Raw genomic sequence first — 26349 nt, 5'->3', positions numbered from 1 at the left:
TGCTCAGCGGGCCGCCAAGTTTGCGTGCACAGCACGGCACCGCTCCGCCAAACCACTGGATTGACAAGATGGGAAAATACACGCCGTGTAGTGTTTTGTGTGATACTAGTGCACGGAGAAGAGTCCACGCCGCCCAAAAATTTGAGCTTCACCTGCACAGGCCTGTCGAACGTCCACTTTGAGTACACGCGGACCTCTGCGAACGCTGTTCCGTGTGCGTGCCGCCTGAGTACGTTTGGGCTTTGAGGGTAGAGTGAGACAGAAAGAACAACACAAAAACCAAATAAATCTGCTTGATTTTCAGTAGGGATGTCCGATAATGGCTTTTTGCCGATATCCGATATCCGATATTCTCCAACTCTTTAATTACCGATACCGATATCAACCGATACGATATATACAGTCGTGGAATTAACACATTATTATGCTTAATTTGGACAACCAGGTATGGTGAACTAAAGGTACTTTTTTTTAAAAATGAATCAAATAAGATAAATAAATTAAAAACATTTTCTTGAATAAAAATGAAAGTAAAACAATATAAAAACAGTTACATAGAAACTAGTAATTAATGAAAAATTAGTAAAATTAACTGTTAAAGGTTAGTACTATTAGTGGACCAGCAGCACGCACAATCATGTGTGCTTACGGACTGTATCCCTTGCAGACTGTATTGATCTATATTGATATATAATGTAGGAACCAGAAAATAATAACAGAAAGAAACAACCCTTTTGTGTGAATGAGTGTAAATGGGGGTTGGTGCACTGATTGTAAGTGCATCTTGTGTTTTTTATGTTGATTTAATAAAAAATTAAAAAAACGATACCGATAATAAAAAAAACGATATTGATAATTTCCGATATTACATTTTAACGCATTTATCAGCCGATAATATCGGCCTGCCTAATTTTCAGAACCTTTTGTGTTAAATAATAGGTTACTTACCCACGTTGAAAAATCTGGAGAAAAGTACAAATCCGAGCAAGTCAACCCCTCTTCTTCTTTTCCAATTGGATCGTCTGCCTGTTTGTTGTTACATTTATCCCACTTACCAATCGTCTCGCGCAAATGTACGCGATTTCACCGCAATAACTTGTTGCTCTCGTCACTCCAGCTGTTTGGCGAAGCTCTGCATCCTACTCAGTGGCCTAGTAACCTACTTAGTGGCCTAGTGATCTACTCAGTGGCCTAGTGGTTAGAGTGTCCGCCCTGAGATCGGTAGGTCGTGAATTCAAACCCCGGCCGAGTCATACCAAAGACTATAAAAATGGGACCCATTACCTCCTTGCTTGGCACTCAGCATCAAAGGTTGGAATTGGGGGTTAAATCACCAAAATGATTCCCGGGTGTGGCCACCGCTGCTGCTCACTGCTCCCCTCACCTCCCAGGGGTTGAACAAGGGGATGGGTCAAATGCAGAGGACAAATTTCACCACACCTAGTGTGTGTGTGACAATTGTTGGTACTTTAACTTTTAACTTCAAACTCGCAGCAAATGCACTCGGTACAATCCTCGGGTAAATCTATGGCGCCATCCAAGCTGCACACGGACAACTGGGAGATTCCGTACATATGTGCAATACATTCGTTACACGCTCTCAAGTGACAAAGATCAACCAGCGGCATATGTAGCTGTCGGTCTATTTCTGCAGTAATACATATTTCTTTCCCCCAGCATGCGCTGTGTCAGCTATGCTGTATGAGGTTGCCGGCAGTGGCGTCAGCAGCGAGGTGAGGTCTGACAGCAGAGATGGAGAGGAGGTCAAAGGTGACTTGGAGTTTGATGTGGTGCTCCTGCAGTCCGAGCTGACTGAAAGAGCCCTGCAGCTCTGCCATCTCCTGCCTCCGGGCTTTATACCAGTGAGTTTGAATTCATATCACACAGACACACACACACACACACATGTAGTCACATCCGGTGTGTCTCATTCAATGGATGTTTAATGGAGCTGAACAGTGACTCACCCCGCTCTGCTGGTCTTCAATTGTGTGTGTGTGTTTGTGTGCCTGTATATGTACATGCTCCATCACACTAACTTCAATGCGGGCAAGATATACGATGTCTTTTTCAGTTAGCCAACCTTTCATTTCAGCAGCTCCTCTTTTTTTTTCTACCCCTATTGCAGATATGTTTCTAAGCCTTTTCCTGCATGAAAAATAATGTTCCCACTCATGCACCTCAATGGCCGACTCTACTTCTCCTCCTCTGATCTCAGTTTCTTCTCCACCTCACAGCCTGTGCTCTCTGTCACCTGTCCTCCTTTGCTGGTCTTAGATGTGTGATGGGGCTGAAGCTCTTTGCTTTTCTCACCTCCTCTCTCATTCATTTCCAATCTCTGCAGCCATGCCAGTCTTCTCAGAGTTTTGCTTTGGATGCAATTGACAGTCTGGTGCGATGTGGCATCTTGATCATGGAAGAAGTAAGCTGCATTTTTCATATTGCCCAAAATGTTTGACATTACATAAAAATGGAATCTCTGCAGCCAAGATGATTGACCTTTTTGTATGATAAATTTCACGACAACAAATAATTGAAGACGAAGTAATCTGTCCCAAGGTCACACACTCACTTTTACAAAACCCAAAACCTGTGAATTTGGCACGTTGTGTAAATGGTAAATAAAAACAGAATACAATGATTTGCAAATCCTTTTCAACTTATATTAAATTGAATAGCCTGCAAAGACAAAATACTTAACGTTCGAACTGAGAAACTTGTTGTTGTTTTTTTGCATATAATCATTATCTTAGAATTTAATGGCAGCAACACATTGCAAAAATGTTGGCACAGGGGTGTTTTTTACCACTGTGTTACATGGCCTTTCCTTTTAACAACACTTTGTAAACGTTTGGGAACTGAGGAGACCAATTTTTGAAGCTTTTCAAGTGGAATTATCTCCCATGTTCAGCTTAAGTTGTTCAACAGTCCGGGGTGTTCGTTGTGGTATTTTACGTTTCATAATGCACCACACATTTTCAATGGGAGATATTTTCAATGCACTCTTTTACTACGAAGCCACGCTGTTGTAACACGTGCAGAATATGGCTTGGCATTGTCTTGCTGAAATAAGCAGGGGCGTCCATGAAAAAGACCTTGCTTGGATGGCAAAACCTGTATGTACCTTTAAGCATTAATGGTGCCTTCACAGATGTGTAAGTTACCCATGCCTTGGGCAATAATACACCCCCATACCATCACAGATGCTGGCTTTTGTAGCCTATACCAGTCCGGATGGTTCTTTTGCTCTTTGGAAGGAGGACACAACGTCCACAGTTTCCAAAAACAATTTGAAATGTGGACTCGTCAGACCACAGAACACTTTTCCACTTTGCATCAGTCCATCTTAGATGAGCTCGGGCCCAGCAAAGCCAGCGGCGTTTCTGGGTGTTGTTGATAAATGGCTTTCGCTTTGCATAGTAAAGTTTTAACTTGCACTTATAGATGGAGCGACGAATTGTAGTTACTGACATTGTTTGCGGAAGTATTCCTGAGCCCATGTGGTGATATCTTTTAGACACTGATGTCGCTTTTTGATGCAGTACCGCCTGAGGGATCGAAGGTCACGGGCATTCAATGTTGGTTTTCGGCCTTGCCGCTTACATGCAGTGATTTCTCCAGATTCTCTGAATCTTTTGATGATATTACGGACCGTAAATGGTGAAATCCCTCAATTCCTTGAAGTAGCTCGTTGAAAAAATGCTTTTCTTAAACTGTTCAACAATTTGCTCACGCATTTGTTCACAAAGTGGTGACCCTCGCCCCATCCTTGTTTGTGAATGACTGAGCATTTCATGGAAGCTGCTTTTAAACCCAATCATGGCACCCACCTGTTCCCAATTAGCTTGATCATCTGTGGGATGTTCCAAGTAAGTGTTTGATGAGCATTCCTCAACTTTCTCAGTCTTTTTTGCCACTTGTGCCAGCTTTTTTGAAACATGTTGCAGGCATCAAATTCCAAACGAGCTGATATTTGCAAAAAATAACAAAGTTTACCAGTTCAAATGTTACGTATCTTGTCTTTGCAGTCTATTCAATTGAATATAGGTTGAACCTGATTTGCAAATCATTGTATTCTGTTTTTATTTACGATATACACAACGTGCCAACTTCACTGGTTGTGGGTTTAGTAAAAAGGTTTTAAGTAATGCTGTTCAATCAGATCAATCCCACTTTTTAATTTTGAATAATCACAGTAAATTACTTGCGTGCATAATTTAAATCAGCTTTTTTTTTTTTTAAACAGGAATTGGGCAATTTTATCTTAAAAATGTCATAAAGGAACATTTTTAAATGTTTTACTTAAATGCACATAATTTTCTTTGTTCAAAACGTTGTAACCGTTTGATCTAAAGTACCGTTATTTTGAAGTGTAATTTGCCAACGAGGACACCAATTAAATTCTCCTCACTCATCTTTTCACTGACATGCATTAACCTCATCACTGACAGTAAAGCAACCTGCTCTGCCTTTCGAGTAACCATCCGTAATTAAAGTAAAGCAGAATAAAATAAATTGCGCTGTAAATCTGCGTTTCTACATGATTCATGCAATATTTGTTGGTGAATAACCGCATGAGTTAACGCGTTAACTTTGATAGCCCTAGTTTTAATATTAACTGCCATACAAATGTAAATGCACTCACATGTTGGTGACATATGATTTCATAATGAATTTTATGATCATAATGAGAATATAATGACATATTAATTAATTCATTTGGTTCCTACTATTATAATTACAAACCCCGTTTCCATGTGAGTTGGGAAATTGTGTTAGATGTAAATATAAACGGAATACAATGATTTGCAAATCATTTTCAACTCATATTCAGTTGAATATGCTACAAAGACAAAATATTTGATGTTCAAATTGATGAACATTTTTTTTTTGCAAATAATCATTACCTTTAGAATTTGATGCCAGCAACACGTGACAAAGAAGTTGGAAAAGGTGGCAATAAAGACTGATAAAGTTGAGGAATGCTCATCAAACACTTATTTGGAACATCCCACAGGTGAACAGGCAAATTGGGAACAGGTGGGTGCCATGATTGGGTATAAAAGTAGATTCCATGAAATGCTCAGTCATTCACAAACAAGGATGGGGCGAGGGTCACCACTTTGTCAACAAATGCGTGAGCAAATTGTTGAACAGTTTAAGAAAAACCTTTCTCAACCAGCTATTGCATGGAATTTAGGGATTTCACCATCTACGGTCCGTAATATCATCAAAAGGTTCAGAGAATCTGGAGAAATCACTGCACGTAAGCAGCTAAGCCCGTGACGTTCGATCCCTCAGGCTGTACTGCATCAACAAGCGACATCGGTGTGTAAAGGATATCACCACATGGGCTCAGGAACACTTCAGACCCCACTGTCAGTAACTACAGTTGGTCGCCACATCTGTAAGTGCAAGTTAAAACTCTCCTAAGCAAGACAAAAAACGTTTATCAACAACACCCAGAAACGCCGTCGACTTCGCTGGGCCTGAGCTCATCTAAGATGGACTGATACAAAGTGGAAAAGTGTTCTGTGGTCTGACGAGTCCATATTTCAAATTGTTTTTGGAAAATGTGGACATCGTGTTCTTCGGACCAAAGAGGAAAAGAACCATCCGGATTGTTATAGGGCGCAAAGTTGAAAATCCAGCATCTGTGATGGTATGGGGGTGTACTAGTGCCCAAGACATGGGTAACTTACACATTTGTGAAGGCGCCATTAATGCTGAAAGGTACATACAGGTTTTGGAGCAACATATGTTGCCATCCAAGCAACGTTACCATGGACGCCCCTGCTTATTTCAGCAAGACAATGCCAAGCCACGTGTTACATCAACGTGGCTTCATAGTAAAAGAGTGCGGGTACTCGACTGGCCTGCCTGTAGTCCATCTAACACAATTTCCCAACTCATATGGAAACGGGGTTTGAACATTTAAATATTCGTTGCTGTCTAGTTTTTTGTTTTTCTTTCACAAAAAATATTTAACTTCTCATGCATGACCAATATGTAAAAAACTGAGTCAAACAACCAAGGAAAACTATTTTTAATTTCTATAATGTGTCAGTCAAAACGCTTACATCCGTTTTAGACCACATGTTGTCCGTTAACTTTTCATTGGAGACAAGCTTATGTGTGCAAGGTAAAATGATGTGGCTCAGCTTCCCATTAATCCATGAATCATCCATTTCAATTAAAAAAAAATAACACCAAGAGCTCTTTTTGGCTGAGAGGATTATAAGCACCGACAAGTATCATTTCATCACAGAGCACTATTATCACTCGGCCATGAGTGGTAAAACACAGTACAAATCTAAACATTATACAACATAAAGCGATGGCTGTGATAAAGTACAGTAAATGTTTCTGGTGCGTGCAAAATCTGCCTGTGTTTATGGTGTTGAAAATACGTCTAACCAGGTGTCCGAAACTTTTTTTTGCTGAAAGAGCCATGAAACCCAAATATTTTTCAAATGTATTTCCGTGAAAGCCAAATGATATTTTCTAACACCGAACAGAAATAAATGCGTGCATTTTTAAGACAAACAATTTTAGAGTATATACCACCTCTAAAGACATGCACCTGGGGATAGGCTGATTGGAAACACTAAATTGGCCCTTGTGTGTGAATGTGAGTGTGAATGCTTGTATGTCTGCCAGTAGCAGGAGCCAGTGCCATACCATGGCCTAAACTCCAGCGGTAGAGAATGGATGGATGGATCAAAATGCATGGAAATGTTTTAAATTATCTGCGAATTGGATTCAGTCATCAAAAGAGCCCAATTTGGCTCCTGTGCCATAAGTTCCCTAACCCTGGTCTAAACTGTGTTTTTATCCCTATTTGCTTGCTGTGTTCATGAGGTAATGTAAACCTCTGTTAGTATGCATTATACTTGTGTTCAATGCATTAAAGGCCTACTGAAACCCACTACTACCGACCACGCAGTCTGATATATCAATGATCAATGATGAAATCTTAACATTGCAACACATGCCAATACGGCCGGGTTAGCTTACTAAAGTGCAATTTTAAATTTCGCGCAAAATATCCTGCTGAAAACGTCTCGGTATGATGACGTCAGTGCGTGACGTCAGGGAATGTGGAGGACATTTTGGGACAGCATGGTGGCCAGCTATTAAGTCGTCTGTTTTCATCGCAAAGTTCCACAGTAATCTGGACATCTGTGTTGGTGAATCTTTTGCAATTTGTTCAATGAACAATGGAGACAGCAAAGAAGAAAGCTGTAGGTGGGAAGCGGTGTATTGCGGCCGACTGCAGCAACACAAACACAGCCGGTGTTTCATTGTTTACATTCCCGGAAGATGACAGTCAAGCTTTACCATTGGCCTGTGGAGAACTGGGACAACAGAGACTCTTACCAGGAGGACTTTGAGTTGGATATGCAGACACGGTACCGTGAGTACACATGCAGCTGCGGTTTCCAAACATTTGATCGCTTGCCCGTACGTGCGTGCCGCTATGTGCATGTCACGTACGTAACTTTGGGGACTTTGGGGAAATATATGTGCTGTATGAACTTTGGGGAGGTGAACGGTACTTTGGGCTGTGGGATTGAGTGTGTTGTGCAGGTGTTTGAGTTGTATTGGTGGGTTGTATGGACAGGAGGGGGGAGGTGTTTGTTATGCGGGATTAATTTGTGGCATATTAAATATAAGCCTGGTTGTGTTGTGGCTAATAGAGTATATATATGTCTTGTGTTTATTTACTGTTTGTCATTCCCAGCTGAATATCAGGTCCCACCCGCCTCTCACAGCATCTTCCCTATCTGAATCGCTCCCACTGCCCTCTAGTCCTTCACTCTCACTTTCCTCATCCACGAATCTTTCATCCTTGCTCAAATTAATGGGGAAATCGTCGCTTTCTCGGTCCGAATCGCTCTCGCTGCTGGTGGCCATGATTGTAAACAATGTGCAGATGTGAGGAGCTCCACAACCGGTGACGTCACGCGCATATCGTCTGCTACTTCCGGTACAGGCAAGGCTTTTTTATCAGCGACCAAAAGTTGCGAACTTTATCGTCGATGTTGTCTACTAAATCCTTTCAGCAAAAATATGGCAATATCGCGAAATGATCAAGTATGACACATAGAATGGACCTGCTATCCCCGTTTAAATAAGAAAATCGCATTTCAGTAGGCCTTTATTGTGTGAAGAGGAGATGTCATATGTGATATTTTATTTTGTTTGGACACATTCACTAATGTTGAGTGTCTCCAAAATATGCTACAAAATGTCATATCGTGCTTCTACGTAGGTTCCAAAGGACAATCCTATCTGTGATTTCTGGAAGAGAGAGGGCGCGCTGACCTGGACAACAAGTGACGACCCATATCAGAGCGATTCTGATTGCGAGGAGCCGGACTTCTGTTCCTACAAGGTACCCAAGCGCACCACTGGGTCTTTCTGGCTCTGTCACGTGCCCCAGAAAAGCACCGGAGGTTCTATGTATGGGACATTGGTATTACATGATGACCCATGAAAGGGATATTTGATGTAAGAACATCTACATTACAAAAGCTGCCACTGCAGGTGTAATATGTGTGTCATCTTTAATTGAAGCTTGTCATGAGTGTGACTTTTCAAAGCATCACACAGCAACTAATCAATTCCCAAAGTGTAAAGTGACTGAGAGGCGCGATGTGGTAAATATTCGGAGGGGAATATTTTAATGACGAGCATCAAAGCACACTGACCAGGAATGATGTTCGCTAAACCACTCAATTACCTTCGCCATTAAAGATTAGTTGTTAAACTCTGATCTTATTTTACTGATGCAAATGCAACAGTACAAGTTTATCCATTATTCACATACTCCCTGAAGAGTTTTCAGTATTTTTCATTTGTGTGTGTGTGTGTGTGTGTGTGTGTGTGTGTGTGTGTGTGTGTGTGTGTGTGTGTGTGTGTGTGTGTGTGTGTGTGTGTGTGTGTGTGTGTTTGCGTGTTTGCGTGCGTGCATGAATATATATATATATATATTTTTTTATTTTATTTTTATTTTTATTTTTATTTTATTTATTTTTTAAACCAATTCTTTGAGTCACGGTGGGTGCAACTCTTGCCTCAGAGAACATTTTCAAAGCTGTGGATGCATGCATTTAGCATTCTTCTCAGTCAGAGCTCTTCCTCTGTGTTCTGACATGCCTTATAAAGACGAAAGGGTAGCTAGTTGGTAGCGCTGAATATTGTAAACCCTGCAAGACATATCAAATGTTTAATGCAACATTTGGGTCTTAAAAATGGTATACTGTACATATATACAAAGTATGTCTCTTCAGTTTGTTGGTCTTGTGATATGACTTTGAATGGTTGTTGGCTGGCAAACATTGAAGTTAAGGTATACTACTGTACTATTCTTTTAGAAGAAACGTTCCGGATGCTATTGTTTTACAAATGAAATGGGGATAGTACAACCTATCAATATAATTTAATTGTGCTGTGTTTTACATTGCAGAGTCCCATCTATAGTACAGGTAAAACGGTACAGGTAACCTAAGTGACATATTATTAAACACAAAGCTTGTTATTCTGGAAAATCAACCGCCAGGTGTTGTACTTCACGTCCCGCTCTACCCTTATCAATGCAAAATTGCTGCACCTTTGTTGGGTAGGCTAATCTATCATCTGCCTGTGTTTTTGTCGATCCATTTTTCTGATACAAACACTTCAACATGAATTAGCTGCTAGTTGAAAATGGACTTCCAGGAGAACCTCACCAAGTCTTGTGTTTGGCACAGCAGTGGTAGGGTTGAGTCCTACTTGTTGGAAGGACAGTTGAATAAACCGGTGCCCTGATTTAAAGTGGATCTATAATGCAAAACCAACTTTTCTTTCCTATTAGTACTTGTTTTTGTGTATTTGGGATCTGCATAAGGCTTGAAAATTTCAAATCAAACCGTGCAAATCAAATCAAACAATCTTGCCTTATTTCATACTTTCTCCAAACGGGTTGTTTGGAATCTGCCCATCTTGTGATGTTTTTCCAATGTTTGACGTCAGCGGCTATCTCCATATATGGTTAAGTTTTACCTAAAGAGCTTTGCGCAAGTCCGCCATCGTAGTCAATAAGTTCCTTCTTTTTCTATCCTCTTGTTGCTCGTACATGCACATACTCTACATCCTCCATTGTTGCCATTTCCAATACAAAGGAGCGTGTAGTTTTAACTTATATCTGTCAGTAGACTAGCGAAAAAACTACAACATGGCTGACGGGTAGAAGATGCAGTCGAAGTGGAGCCACAGAAATAAGACCACCTACATCCTGAATAGACGATCAGAAAGCCACTTGAAGATCATTTGTAAACATAATCAATGCAAAATGTTGTCCACAAATACCTTATTAAATGTTATGTAGACCACAAGGGAGTGACTTAAATGTAGAAACAAGACCATAATATGACCTCTATAAAATGGCTCCTGTGTGTTGCTGCATGTGTGCATTACTGACTGAAAGACGACGACTTACCCCATTTATCATTTCAGTAGTGTTGTTGGATCAATATCAATGTGTGTTTTGTTTTTAATTTTGTTTTTACCTGTGTGAGGACTATGATTAATTCCTTATACAAACGGAAGGATATGAACATCCCATCTGTCAGCATCCCACTGAAAGCAGGCATTGTACAGTAAGTGATTTATTATGTTTGTCATTTGTATTTCTTGTTTTGTACTTAGCAGATCCAGCACGTAGCAGTATTGCTAATGGCTGAGCTTCTAAAACTTGTAGCTCATCTTCCGTATATTCAGGCTCCAAAATATGAGGTTCTGGATCTTCATTTGTCCCAAAGTAGTCGTTGTTGTCTCTCATGGAGTCTGCCATGAATAGTAGTAGCTGTTGTTGAAGGAAAAGGTTTTGATTGATTGAGACTTTTATTAGTAGATTGCACAGTACAGTACATATTCTGTACAATTGACCACTAAATGGTAACACCCGAATAAGTTTTTCAACTTGTTTAAGTCCACGTTAATCAATTCATGGTATAAATATATACTTTTAGCATAATACAGTCATCACACAAGTTAATCATCATCACAGTATATACATTGAATTATTTACAAGGTGAACGTTGTGATGCTTCTGTAAAATTAATACGCTGCCATAATGCGTAAGTATTACATGTTATTATGAATGTGTCTGTTACCAAGTTACATATATACTTAGTGTGTTTATAAAAGGTTGGAGGATTTTTTACAGCGCTTTATAGGCGGAATAGACGCAATGACGTAATGTAATGACTCCCATTAGTTCCATTGTTATTTGACTTTTGCTAACGTTTATTGATGAGTTAGAATGCATTAAAAAAAGAAAAACATATATGTGCTTGTCTCACATAAGGATTGTGAATGATATGCAAAATACAATTTTAAAAAAAAAAGTGCAGTTACATTTTAAGGGGGAACTCCACTTTTTTTGGAATTTTGCCTATTGTTCACAATCATTATGAAACACATGACAACGGATGGATTTTTTTTAATGCATTCTAAATATTAATTAAATGTAAATAAAAGTGTTTACAGCAGAGCCAATGGAAGCTCTACCATTCCGCCCATTAAAACCGATAAACAACCATTCAAAAAGCGCCAACAATATTCAATTTACATTTCGTGAATTGAATATTAACCAAGTATTAGTGATATAGTTATTAAAAGAGCTAACACGGACAAACTATTTATAGCGGCGCCGTGATTCACCTCGGTCGGTTGTCCTGATCACTTCCATGTGTCGCTATGTTTACATCATCTAGGGGTCTGCCGCTTTCTACATAAATGTAAAAACAAGATCATAGTATGACCTCTATAGAATAGCTCCTGTGTGTTGCTGAATGTGTGCATTACTGACTGACGACTTACCCCTTTTATCTTTTTAGTAGAGTGTTGTTGGATAAATATTAATGTGTGTTTAAAGACATTTAGATTTGTGGAAAAAATTGCTGCAGGGGTTGTTTTGTTAAGTCTTTATAAAGTGATTACAAAGTACGAGGAAGAAGAATCCTGATAAACATCTTAAACCTGATTGATAAAGGACATCATTTATTATTCGTCACATATTCAGCAAATGATGTAAATCATATTGAAAGGGCGGAAGGCAGGGTACACCCTGGACAAATCGCCACCTCATCGCTGAGATAGGCTCCAGCACCCCTCGCAACCCCGAAAGGGACAAGCGGTAGAAAATGGATGGATGAATATTGAAAGGGGAACTATCCATCCATCCATTTTCTACCGCTTATTCCCTTTTTGGGGTCGCGGGGGGCGCTGGAGCCTATCTCAGCTACAATCGGGCGGAAGGCGAACTATGATGATTTAAATCTATATTTAACATACTTCCTTGTGGTCTAGATCAGGGGTTCTTAAATTTTTTTACCTTGGGGCCCAACTTTTCCTCACCACAGGGGCACATTAAAATATTAAATCTTAATTTTGTTTGTTTTCAATAATTATATCTAACCAATTTACAGTCTACAACAGTGGTTCTTAACCTGGGTTCGATCGAACCCTAAGGGTTCGGTGAGTCGGCCTCAGGGGTTCGGCGGAGGTCAAAACACACCCGACTCATCGTGTAAATACAAACTTCTCCCTATTGGCGTATTACGGATACGGCAACAGCTGACTGATTTGCAGGTGTGTAATTTGTTGTGAGTTTATGCACTGTGTTGGTTTTGTTGTTTGAACAAGGTGATGTTCATGCACGGTTCATTTTATGCACCAGTAAAAAACATGGTAACACTTTAGTATGGGGAACATATTCACCATTAATTAGTTGCTTATTAACATGCAAATTAGTAACATATTGGCTCTTAACTAGTCATTATTAAGTACTTATTCATGCCTTATTCGGGATGGCCTTATTATAACCCTGACCCTAACCCTAACCAAATAACTCTAAATTAAGTCTTTATTACTTAGAATATGTTACCCTAGTGTCCAAATAACTCTAAATTAAGTCGTTGTTACTTAGAATATGTTCCCCATACTAAAGTGTTACCAAAAACATATAACTTTGTCTTGAATTTGAAAAAAAAAACATTTTATTTTTCACTAAAGAAGGGTTCGGTGAATGCGCATATGAAACTGGTGGGGTTCGGTACCTCCAACAAGGTTAAGAACCACTGGTCTACAACCTTGTCAAATGATATGAAACCATGTGTTAATCACAAAGATTGTTATTTATTTAACATAATCAGGCTTAGGTCAGGCTATTTAGTGTATAAATAAGTACTAACAAAATATGGTGCATGAGAAGGGACTTATAAATAACTGACGGAAAATAAATTGACATACAAATTTGTTGTGCTAAAATAAATAAACTAAAGTCATAATGACTGTGTCTTAACTAAACTGTAAAATTAAAGTGCAAATGAAAATACAGCTTCACAACTTTAGTCATAATTTTTGCCCTTAAGAAACTTCTGTATGACTTTAGCTCCAGTCTTCTATTTGTTAGGGCCTGAGCAGCAGAGCAAGCCATGCAGGGGTGATGCAGAGCACTGCAAGGGCCCTATTAACATTTGAAACACACCTGAGCAGTGAGGCAGAGATCAGTGACCTAATCTGAAAGCATGTGCAGAGGACTCATAATGGATCAGGTTTCAGAAGACACCACTTGGCCAGGGAAGGGGTGATTGCACTATTTATGATCTCTACTACCCCACTACTGTTAGAAACACATCTAAAACTGTATCAGTCTGCAAATCTGGAAATCTTGGGTAAGTATTACGAACAAAACTGCGGATCTGTAGATACAGTCGCGATCAAAAGTTTACATACACTTGTAAAGAACATAATGTCATGGCTGTCTTGAGTTTCCAATAATTTCTACAACTCTTATTTTTCTGTGATAGAGTGATTGGAGCACATACTTGCTGGTCACAAAAAACATTCATGAAGTTTGGTTCTTTTATGAATTTATTATGGGTCTACTGAAAATGTGACCAAATCTGCTGGGTCAAAAGTATACATACAGCAAAGTTAATATTTGGTTACATGTCCCTTGGCAAGTTTCACTGCAATAAGGCGCTTTTGGTAGCCATCCACAAGCTTCTGGCAAGCTTCTGGTTGAATTTTTGACCACTCCTCTTGACAAAATTGGTGCAGTTCAGCTAAATTTGTTGGTTTTCTGACATGGACTTGTTTCTTCAGCATTGTCCACACGTTTAAGTCAGGACTTTGGGAAGGCCATTCTAAAACCTTAATTCTAGCCTGTTTTAGCTATTCCTTTACCACTTTTGACGTGTGTTTGGGGTCATTGTCCTGTTGGAACACCCAACTGCGCCCAAGACCCAACCTCCGGGCTGATGATTATACGTTGTCCTGAAGAATTTGGAGGTAATCCTCCTTTTTCATTGTCCCATTGACTCTCTGTAAAGCACTAGTTCCATTGACAGCAAAACAGGCCCAGAGCATAATACTACCACCACCATGCTTGACGGTAGGGTGGTGTTCCTGGGATTAAAGGCCTCACCTTTTTTCTTTCAAACATAATGCTGGGTATTGTGGCCAAACAGCTCAATTTTGTTTCATCTGACCACAGAACCTTCCTCCGGAAAATCTTATCTTTGTCCATGTGATGTCAGATGAAACAAAAATTGAGCTGTTTGGCCACAATACCCAGCAATATGTTTGGAGGAGAAAAGGTGAGGCCTTTAATCCCAGGAACACCAACCTACCGTCAAGCATGGCGGTGGTAGTTTTATGCTCTGGGCCTGTTTTGCTGCCAATGGAACTGGTGCTTTAAATGAGACAATGAAAAAGCGCAGACTTTTGCAAACGCTAGCCAAAGTGTAGAGTTCCAAAACTCTCCGCTTAGCGTATGCGTGTACACGGCACAAACGGAGACTTGTAATGACGTCACAGTTGTGCGCTGTCATTTCCAAAGCTCAACAATACTGCCTTGCTGGCTTTAAACTATGTAAGAGGACTTACTGTATGTTTGAACGTAAACATGCTGCTATTTTCACTCAACATGAATAAAAATTACACATCAAAATGTGCTTTGTGACACTCCCGCCTGCGCTGATGAAAGTCAGCTGTTTTGGATACGATCGCTGTCGAACCTCCACCTGATGGAACATGGTGCTCTGTGTCATAAGAAAGATGCAACATTATCTAATGTTTTTAGTCCTTATTTTACGACAGATCATGAAGTTAACTTATGTGTGTTGCTTCCATTTGTGTATATGTAGCTGGGCGCCACTGTGCGCGCGCGAAGAAAGCGATCGAGCAACTAGAAGAAAAAAAACCTGATGTAGCGTCCTCCTTGCACTTCATTGCACATGTAATAAATATATCACTACATCAAAAATTAAATGCTTTATAATTCCACGAGAGTTTTGCAGCGGCACATGTACGACCGTGTGCTTTTGGCACTCAAACATGCAAAAGGCTTTCCTTGGCTCGTTAGTGCATGCTGATTTTACAAATAATGTACACTTCACTGCACATGCAATATATCACCATGTTATTAATTAAACAGGTTATAATTTTATGAGTGTTGGGTTTCAGCAGCACAGGCATGCATGCACGCTTTAAACACTAAAAGAAAGATGCATATTGTTCCCAGGGCTTTGTGTACGTGCAGGCCGGTTTTAAAGATAATGTTATTGTACGCCTAGTATTGTAAAATAAACATTATAATAACAGAGGTGTAATCTCACCAATACAGCTGTTGCTTCTTTTTTCAGGCTTTTGATTGGACAAAACGTGCATGACAGCAGGTGTATGTGTTTGTGTGCAGACAGACATTTTTGAAACTACACTTGTGTGGATGGAGATCGTTTTAATCTTGGATGTGCGTTTTCGAAACTCTCCGTGTTTGTGTGGACATGGCCTAAATGAGGTTTTTACGATGGGATTTTGAATGTTGATGAGTAATAACCAGCCATAACAAAGGAGGATCAAATGCTTCATATTGAAGTGAAGTGAAGTGAATTATATTTATATAGCGCTTTTCTCTAGTGACTCAAAGTGCTTTACATTGTGAAACCCAATATATAAGTTACATTTATACTTGTGTGGGTGGCACTGGGAGCAGGTGGGTAAAGTGTCTTGCCCAAGGACACAACGGCAGTGACTGGGTTGGCAGAAGCGGGGATCGAACCTGGAACCCTCAAGTTGCTGGCACGGCCACTCTACCAACCGAGCTATACCGCCCCATATTGCAGCCAATATTGAATAATTCTAATGTTAGTGGCCCAGTAATAAAACCTAAAGTTTGGTAGTGCTAATCCTCTTAATGATTCAGGTCTCTGCAAATATTGTGAGTCTTTTCATTGCAAATGAAGTCCAAAATCTGACTAATTCACGAAAGAATGACTGAAGGAGGAAAAAGTGGTATACGCTGGAACAAATAGGAAAATCGCAGAAGTACATACATTTTAACAGAGTTGGCACAAGCCACTGTAGATAAATTAAGTAAAGACCAGCGATCAAAATTTCCCTGGATTCTGGACAACAAGTTGGCTTTATAAAGCTCTGCAAGGGTATATGTGACCTGGACACCCAAGTATGTGAAACTTTGCGAGGCAATTTTAAAGGGAAAATTGTGCAGAGGATATTTCTTAGCAGCAGAAATTATAGGAAATATTTCACTTTTCCCCAAGTTCAGTTTGTAACCAGACACATGTCCAAAATCTTGGAGAGTACCAGGACCGAGACAGAGATGTCTGAGGCAAATAGAAGGAGGTCATCTGCATAGAGAGAGACTTTCACCTGCACATTGTGTCAACATATGCCCGTAATAAACAGGTGGGTACAAAACGCTATTGGCAGAGGCTCAATTGCAAGAGCAAAAACAACGGGCTCAGGGGGCAACCATGCCGCGTGAAACGGTAAAGGCGAAAATAATTGGATTGAATATTATTTGTCTTGACAAAGGCCTCAGGAGATGAATATAGGAACAAAATACATGAAATAAAACTGTTACCAAACTTAATCTCTCCAGGACGTAAAATATATAACTTCACTCTACTGGGTCAAATGTGTTTTCAGCATCCATAGATATCACAGCCTCTTCAGTGTTAAGAGCAGGCACATCATACAATATATTGAAAAGACGTTGAAGATTAGAAAAGGAGTGCCTATTACGAATGAACCTGGTTTGATCCGCATTAATAATAGAAGGAAAATAGTATCCAGACGTAAAGCCAGCAGTTTAGATAATTATTTGAAGTCCACATTTAACAGACTAATAGGACGATAACAAAGGGTCCTTGACTTTTTTCAAGAAAGAAATTGAAGCTTGGTTAAGCGATTGCTTCTAGCACTGTGGAGCTGTGGTTCATTGAGGAAAACATTAATTCCAACATGCACCGCAACTCTCTGAAGCACAGCAAGATCCTCTCCCTTAGTAAACTTGGCCACAAGGCAGTTTTCCAACATGATAATGAGCCCAAACTCACCTCCGAGATAACCAGTTGAAGGTGAAGGTGATGGAGTGATCAAGTATGTTTTCTCCAGACTTTAACCCTATTGAGCGCCTGTGTGGCATCTCTAAGCGGAAGACCATATTGGCTGTGTGTTGACTTTTTTTCAGTTTATAGTAAATCTGTACTGCTAAACAATCTGTACACAGACTACTCTAAAGTAGTCTTTTGTGAGATACTCCAGAAAGTATTCACAGGGATTTACTTTTTCCACATTATGTTACAGCCTTATTCCAAAATGGAATAAATTCATTTTTGTCCTCAAAATTCTACACACAATACTCCATGACAATGTGAATAGTTTTTTCCTTTTTTGCCATTTTAAACTAAAAAAAAATCACATGTACAAAAGTATTCACAGCCTTTGCACACTACTTTGTTGATTGCAATTACAGCCTCAGTATTTTTTTATATGATGCCACAAGCTTGGCACATCTATCTTTGGTCAGTGTCACCCATTCGTCTTCGCAGCACTTCTCAAGGGTGTCTCTGTACATTGCTGCATTCATCTTAGTCTAGTCAGGGAGGTGACCAAGAACCTTCCAGAAGGACCTCTGCAGCAATCCATCAATCAGCTTGTATACTATAGTGGCCAGACGAAAGCCATTTCTAAGTAAAAAGTTTGCCAACATACACCTGAAAAACTCTCAGACCAGCTGATGAGACAAAGATTGTACTCTTTGGTGTGAGCCCCAGGTCAATATCATCCCTACAGTGAAGCATGGTGGTGGCAGCATCATGCTGTGGGGATGTTCTTCAGCGGCAGGAACTGGGAGACTCGTCAGGTTAGAGGAAAAGATGAATGCTGCTGTGTACAGAGACACCCTGGATGAAAACCAACGCTTCCCATCCAACCTGCTGGAGCTTGAGATGACTGCAACAGGGAATGGGCAAAACTGCCCAAAGATATTCAAAAAGACTTGAGGCTGCAATTGTTGCCAAAGGTGCATCAATAAAGTATTGAGCAAAGACTGTGAAACCGTATGTGCAGTACATTTGACTTTGTTTGGTTTGACAAAGGTGCAATTTAAAAAGAGAAAAACAAACGTTTCACATTTTAATTATTGGTTATTGTCTGTCGAATTTAGAGGACAAAAATAAATGTATTCCATTTTGGAATAAGGCTATAACAAAATGTGAAATAAGTGAGGTGCTGTGAATACTTTCCGGATGCACCGTATATGCACATTTCTGTTATATATTGAAATCACTTTGTCCTCTGCTCTGTCAAAGTCAAAACACCTACGTTCAGTACCAAGCTTTGGAAAAAATACTTATCATTAAGGGGACGGCGTGGCGCAGTGGAAGAGTGGCCGTGCGCGACCCGAGGGTCCCTGGTTCAATCCCCACCTAGTACCAACCTCGTCATGTCCGTTGTGTCCTGAGCAAGACACTTCACCCTTGCTCCTGATGGGTGCTGGTTAGCGCCTTGCATGGCAGCTCCCTCCATCAGTGTGTGATTGTGTGTGTGAATGGGTAAATGTGGAAGTAGTGTCAAAGCGCTTTGAGTACCTTGAAGGTAGAAAAGCGCTATACAAGTACAACCCATTTATCATTTATCATTTGTGTCAACTGACCACAAAAAAAGCAGACTTGTCAAATTTGCCAGAGTAACAAGTTCTCCTGTGAGGGCTGAGTTTGTTTTCCTCACTGACATACAAATGTGTTTATTTCTACTGTTACTGTAGATGTCACCTCAACTTGGATACAGTAATTTTCTCTTCTACATAGTGGGCTGGTGTCTAGTAAAATGATGATGAAATACACTCACTGAATTCATCACATTAAAGAGGAACTGCACTTTTTTGGAATTTTGCCTATTGTTCACAATTATTATGAGAGACCAAAAAATGTTGTTTTTTAATGCATTCTAATACAAATAAAAGTCTGCTTACAATGGAGTCAATGGGAGGTCCTAACATAACCATAACCATCCAAAAAACACCAACAATACTCCATTTACATTTGGTGATTTGAATATTAACCAAGTATTAATGACTATTTATAGCGGCGGGGTGATCACAAAGAGCTCACTAGTTTGTGTGGCTATATTGCCATCATCAGCTGGCAAGCTGCTTTCTCGCTTCAGAGCTCGCGAGAGTTTATTTTAAATCATAAATAATGCCTCTCATCTTAATAGTAGAATATGAGGACATAATCTCACAAGTTGGTCCACTTTGGCATCCAATTTAGATGGCGACAAAGATGCTTGGTTCCGATCCAACGGGAATATATCAACACCCTATCAGTCAGCATCCCAGTGAGAGCAGACATTGTACAGTAGGTGATGTTTTATTATGTGTGTTAGCTCTCATGAAGTCTGCAGTGAGTAGTAATCAGGGATGTTGTTGAAGAAAAAAGCAAACGTTGTGAAGCTTTGTGAAATTAATGCGTCGCTGAATGCTTAAAATGAGCAAAATACGGAAATAGTACATGTTATTATGAATGTGCCTGTTACTACATTGCATATATACTTACATCATGTACAAAGCCCGTTTCCATATGAGTTGGGAAATTGTGTTAGATGTAAATATAAACGGAATACAATGATTTGCAAATCCTTTTCAACCCATATTCAATTGAATGCACTACAAAGACAAGATATTTGATGTTCAAACTCATAAACTTTATTTTTTTTTTTGCAAATAATAATTAACTTAGAATTTCGTGGCTGCAACACGTGCGAAAGTAGTTGGGAAAGGGCATGTTCACCACTGTGTTACATGGCCTTTCCTTTTAACAACACTCAGTAAACGTTTGGGAACTGAGGAGACACATTTTTTAAGCTTCCCAGGTGGAGTTCTTTCCCATTCTTGCTTGATGTACAGCTTAAGTTGTTCAACAGTCCGGGGGTCTCCGTTGTGGTATTTTAGGCTTCATAATGCGCCACACATTTTCAATGGGAGACAGGTCTGGACTACAGGCAGGCCAGTCTAGTACCCGCACTCTTTTACTATGAAGCCATGTTGATGTAACACGTGGCTCGGCATTGTCTTGCTGAAATAAGCAGGGGCGTCCATGGTAACGTTGCTTGGATGGCAACATATGTTGCTCCAAAACCTGTATGTACCTTTCAGCATTAATGGCGCATTCACAGATGTGTAAGTTACCCATGTCTTGGGCACTAATACACCCCCATACCATCACAGATGCTGGCTTTTCAACTTTGCGCCTATAACAATCCGGATGGTTCTTTTTCTCTTTGGTCCGGAGGACACAACGTCCACAGTTTCCAAAAAAAATTTGAAATGTGGACTCGTCAGACCACAGAACACTTTTCCACTTTGTATCAGTTCATCTTAGATGAGCTCAGGCCCAGCGAAGCCGACGGCGTTTCTGGGTGTTGTTGATAAACGGTTTTCGCCTTGCATAGGAAAGTTTTAACTTGCACTTACAGATGTAGCGACCAACTGTAGTTACTGACAATGGGTTTCTGAAGTGTTCCCGAGCCCATGTGGTGATATCCTTTACACACTGATGTCTCTTGTTGATGCAGTACTGCCTGAGGGATCGAAGGTCACGGGCTTAGCTGCTTACGTGCAGTGATTTCTCCAGATTCTCTGAACCCTTTGATGATATTGCAGACTGTAGATGGTGAAATCCCTAAATTCCTTGCAATAGCTGGTTAAGAAAGGTTTTTCTTAAACTGTTCAACAATTTGCTCACGCATTTGTTGACAAAGTGGTGACCCTCGCCCCATGCTTGTTTGTGAATGACTGAGCATTTCATGGAATCTACTTTTATACCCAATCATGGCACCCACCTGTTCCCAATTTGCCTGTTCACCTGTGGGATGTTCCAAATAAGTGTTTGATGAGCATTCCTCAACTTTATCAGTATTTATTGCCACCTTTCCCAACTTCTTTGTCACGTGTTGCTGGCATAAAATTTTAAAGTTAATGATTATTTGCAAAAAAAAAAAAGTTTATCAGTTTGAACATCAAATATGTTGTCTTTGTAGCATATTCAACTGAATATGGGTTGAAAATGATTTGCAAATCATTGTATTCAGTTTATATTTACATCTAACACAATTTCCCAACTCATATAGAAACAGGGTTTGTATATAAAACGTTGATGGAGGTGTTTGGATGTTTTTTAAAGCACCTATAGGCTCCATTGTAAGCCGGCTTTTGCTCGATTTACTAGTTAGAATGCATGAAAAAAGAAAAACATGTGTTCTTGTCTTACAGAAGGATTGTGAATGATAGGCATAATCCCCCAAAAAAGTGCAGTTCCCTTTTAGGTAGGTCACAATATAATGAAATTAAAGGCATGAACTTTATCAAAGATATATGCCTACTACACTGTATCATCCTGAAAGGTTTGTCTAATATTTTATGAGAATATATTACATGGAAAAAAATGTTGGAACCTCATAGTTTTAGGTGTACTAAAAAAGAATACTATTCAGTATGTATTTGAAAACACTGTAGTAACCCTTCTAAATGAATACACACTACTTTCCTGCAATAAGTGAGAAAAGCATCTGCCAATAAGATCTACTGCCGACTCCTCAGTATGCCGCCCTATTGTTTGCGTCTATCCTGTGAGCGCAATAACACCGCCTAATGGTTTTGCACGATTACGTAATGAGAACCAATGCATGTGCGCTGCTTTTTTATGGGCGCAGCTTCACGATCCAATTTAAACCATCCTCTTTCCGTTTATATTACTTCATTAAACAGTTCATACATCCTCCTCCATACTTGCCCTGCTTCCATTGTCCCCACAAATCTTTACGGTAAATCTGGAACGCATGAATGCCCAGAAGAACATCTCCAATTTAATAACCCTTAAAATGGGTAATACAGTAAAGGTAATATACTTTGCTTGCAGAGCAATTTGTTAAGACTGTAGTGCACATAGAGAATCAGGAACAATATGTCCATGAAGAATGTCACACAGTTTTTTTCCCCAGCATAGCATTTTATGGAACATGAAAACAGAAAAAAATGATGTCCTTGTCATGCAATGAAATGGAGATTTCCATGGTAGTGTGGACAATATGTTGGCTTTATTTGAAACTCTAACCTCTCCACATGAAAAGTCAGTGGATCATTGAAGGCAATAATGGATGTAAATATCATGTTGTTCACTCTGATGAAAAAAAAAAAACTTAACATGGTGGATACATCCTCTGGGGGCCTGTGAATGTTTGTGTGAACCTTCCCTGACATTCCATAGCACAGAGTTATTTCAGTCTGGAGTCAAAATGAGCCGACAGGCAGCTGGACAAAATGACAGAAAGCCCAAATTAAAAAAAAAAAAAGTATATATTTTTTTTCACCGTGTAGCTCGAGAGGCGAACTGACAGTGACTTCTCACCAGGGAGAAAAAGTTTTGCTTAGTGAGATCTTCCAATCATTGCGCCTCAGACATTCCCATCAACTTCTGTGTCTGTGTCCTTCCCTATTCCTCTTCTTTCTAGGTAAGCCAGCCCAGCCGGTGCCCTGACATGCTCTTCTTCCTGTGCCGCATGCTAGCTGGACATCTGAGGACACTCTACTGGACCACCTCATTCCTGGACCACCTACACACACCTCTGCCAGGTGTGTCTCTCACAATCTATTTGGTCTGACTTCACTTTTCCTTAGAAAAGGCAATGTCTGGGATTTAGGGCCACATTAACCTATCCTTAACCAGCAATCGGTATAAAAAAAAAAACACCAACAACTAACCTCTCTCTCTCCAGAAAAAAAAACAAAAACAAAACACAGTTTGCAAAAATATCATCCATTTAAAAAAATAATTTTGTTCATCAATCTATTTTCCTGGCCTTTCACACTGGCAACCTGGGTTAAAGGTCCGCTCGAAGCAGTTGAAAAGACTCCTCTTCCTCCTATCCAGGAGATCGCAAAAAGCCACTGCCTGACCAGGGCTCAGAAAATCTGTAGAGACTCCTTCCAACCTCACCAAGGACTGTTTTCACTGCTGGACTCTAGAAAGAGGTTCCGCAACCTCCGTAGCAGAACCTCCAGGTTCTGTAACAGCTTCTTCCCTCAGGCCATCAGACTCTTGAACGCATCATAATAATCCCCTCAATTCCCCCCAAAAACAGATTAACTCGCTGGAATATAAAGACAATATACAAACCCTGTTTCCATATGAGTTGGGAAATTGTGTTGGATGTAAATATAAACGGAATACAATGATTTGCAAATCATTTTCAACCCACGACGGGGACGGCGTGACGAAGTTGGTAGAGTGGCCGTGCCAGCAATCGGAGGGTTGCTGGTTACTGGGGTTCAATCCCCACCTTCTACCATCCTAGTCACGTCCGTTGTGTCCTTGGGCAAGACACTTCACCCCTTGCTCCTGATGGCTGCTGGTTAGCGCCTTGCATGGCAGCTCCCGCCATCAGTGTGTGAATGTGTGTGTGAATGGGTAAATGTGGAAATACTGTCAAAGCGCTTTGAGTACCTTGAAGGTAGAAAAGCGCTATACAAGTATAACCCATTTATCATTTATTATTTATTTATATTCAGTTGAATATGCTACGAAGACAACATATTTGACGTTCAAACTGATAAACTTTTTTTTTTTTGCAAATAATCATTAACTTTAGAATTTGATGCCAGCAACACGTGACAAAGAAGTTGGGAAAGGTGGCAATAAATACTGATAAAGTTGAGGAATGCTCATCAAACACTTATTTGGAACATCCCACAGGTGAACAGGCACATTGGGAACAGGTGGGTGCCATGATTGGGTATAAAAGTAGATTCCATGAAATGCTCAGTCATTCACAAACAAGGATGGGGCGAGGGTCACCACTTTGTCAACAAATGTGTGAGCAAATTGTTGAACAGTTTAAGAAAAACCTTTCTCCACCAGCTATTGCAAGGAATTTAGGGATTTCACCATCGACGGTCCGTAATATCATCAAAGGGTTCAGAGAATCTGGAGAAATCACTGCACGTAAGCAGCTAAGCCCGTGACCTTCGATCCCTCAGGCTGTACTGCATCAACAAGCGACATCAGTGTGTAAAGGATATCACCACATGGGCTCAGGAACACTTCAGAAACCCACTGTCAGTAACTAAAGTTGGTCGCTACATCTGTAAGTGCAAGTTAAAACTCTCCTATGCAAGGCGAAAACTGTTTATCAACAACACCCAGAAACGCCGCCGGCTTCGCTGGGCCTGAGCTCATCTAAGATGGACTGATACAAAGTAGAAAAGTGTTCTGTGGTCTGACGAGTCCACATTTCAAATTGTTTTTGGAAACTGTGGATGTCGTGTCCTCCGGACCAAAGAGGAAAAGAACCATCCGGATCGTTATAGGCGCAAAGTTCAAAAGCCAGCATCTCTGATTGTATGGGGGCGTATTAGTGCCCAAGACATGGGTAACTTACACATCTGTGAATGCGCCATTAATGCTGAAAGGTACATACAGGTTTTGGAACAACATATGTTGCCATCCAAGCAACGTTACCATGGACGCCCCTGCTTATTTCAGCAAGACAATGCCAAGCCACGTGTTACATCAACGTGGCTTCATAGTAAAAGAGTGCGGGTACTAGACTGGCCTGCCTGTAGTCCAGACCTGTCTCCCATTGAAAATGTGTGGCGCATTATGAAGCCTAAAATACCACAACGGAGACCCCCGGACTGTTGAACAACTTAAGCTGTACATCAAGCAAGAATGGGAAAGAATTCCACCTGAGAAGCTTAAAAAATGTGTCTCCTCAGTTCCCAAACGTTTACTGAGTGTTGTTAAAGAGGAACATTATCACCAGACCTATGTAAGCGTCAATATATACCTTGATGTTGCAGAAAAAAGACCATATATTTTTTTAACCGATTTCCGAACTCTAAATGGGTGAATTTTGGCGAATTAAACGCCTTTCTATTCTTCGCTCTCGAAGCGATGACGTCACGTCACATCGGAAAGCAATCCGCCATTTTCTCACTTTCGTCGGTGTGTTGTCGGAGGGTGTAACAACACGAACAGGGACGGATTCAAGTTGCACCAGTGGCCCAAAGATGCGAAAGTGGCAAGAAATTGGACGAAATTTGTTCAAAATACGAGGCTGTGGGGAAAGCCGACGAAATGGTCAGTCGTTTGTTCCGCACACTTTACCGACGAAAGCTATGCTACGACAGAGATGGCAAGAATGTGTGGATATCCTGCGACACTCAAAGCAGATGCATTTCCAACGATAAAGACCCTAGCTTCCCTGGCCTGCTGACATCAACTCCAAAACTGGACAGATCAGCTTTTAGGAAAAGAGAGCGGATGAGGGTATGTCTACAGAATATATTAATTGATGAAAACTTTATTCATTACTCGCGGTTTCACGTAAATTATTATACATAAACTGTGTTTACCAATAATATAGTTTAAAAACATTTATTTTTTTCAATCATTCGAGTAGTCTTGTGTAATGCAGTATTTTGTGTGCTGAAATCGTGGAAAAATATATGTTCTTAGCGCGCCTAAAATGGGCTGTCTGCACTCTCAAAGTGCATGTTGTTGCCAAATGTATTTCATATGCTGTAAACCTAGTTCATAGTTGTTAGTTTCCTTTAATGCCAAACAAACACATACCAATCGTTGGTTAGAAGGCGATCGCCGAATTCGTCCTCGCTTTCTCCCGTGTCGCTGGCTGTCGTGTCGTTTTCGTCTGTTTCGCTTGCATACGGTTCAAACCGATATGGCTCAATAGCTTCAGTTTCTTCTTCAATTTCGTTTTCGCTACCTGCCTCCACACTACAACCATCCGTTTCAATACATGCGTAATCTGTTGAATCGCTTAAGCCGCTGAAATCCGAGTCTGAATCCGAGCTAATGTCGCTATACCTTGCTGTTCTATCCGCCATGTTTGTTTGTGTTGGCATCACTGTGTGACGTCACAGGAAAATGGACGGGTGTATATAACGATGGTTAAAATCAGGCACTTTGAATC

General features: G+C 40.3%; 1 protein-coding gene across 2 annotated transcripts in view; it reads left to right on the top strand.

Annotated features, from left to right (window-relative positions):
• Positions 1 to 26349, top strand: part of gpat2 (glycerol-3-phosphate acyltransferase 2, mitochondrial) — a 280683-nt gene that overhangs the window by 244105 nt on the left and 10229 nt on the right. For both annotated transcript variants that reach the window (XM_061928930.1, XM_061928929.1), the window contains 4 exons: positions 1678 to 1862; positions 2345 to 2422; positions 8276 to 8398; positions 22870 to 22990. In XM_061928930.1, coding sequence (XP_061784914.1) covers positions 1678 to 1862; positions 2345 to 2422; positions 8276 to 8398; positions 22870 to 22990 — 507 coding nt within the window. The remainder of the gene's footprint in view (positions 1 to 1677; positions 1863 to 2344; positions 2423 to 8275; positions 8399 to 22869; positions 22991 to 26349) is intronic.

The sequence above is a fragment of the Nerophis lumbriciformis genome, linkage group LG33 (assembly GCF_033978685.3).
Source record: "Nerophis lumbriciformis linkage group LG33, RoL_Nlum_v2.1, whole genome shotgun sequence".
NCBI lineage: Eukaryota > Metazoa > Chordata > Actinopteri > Syngnathiformes > Syngnathidae > Nerophis > Nerophis lumbriciformis.
The sequence above is the reverse complement of the archived record's forward strand: the minus strand, read 5'-3'. Positions and strand labels throughout refer to the sequence as shown.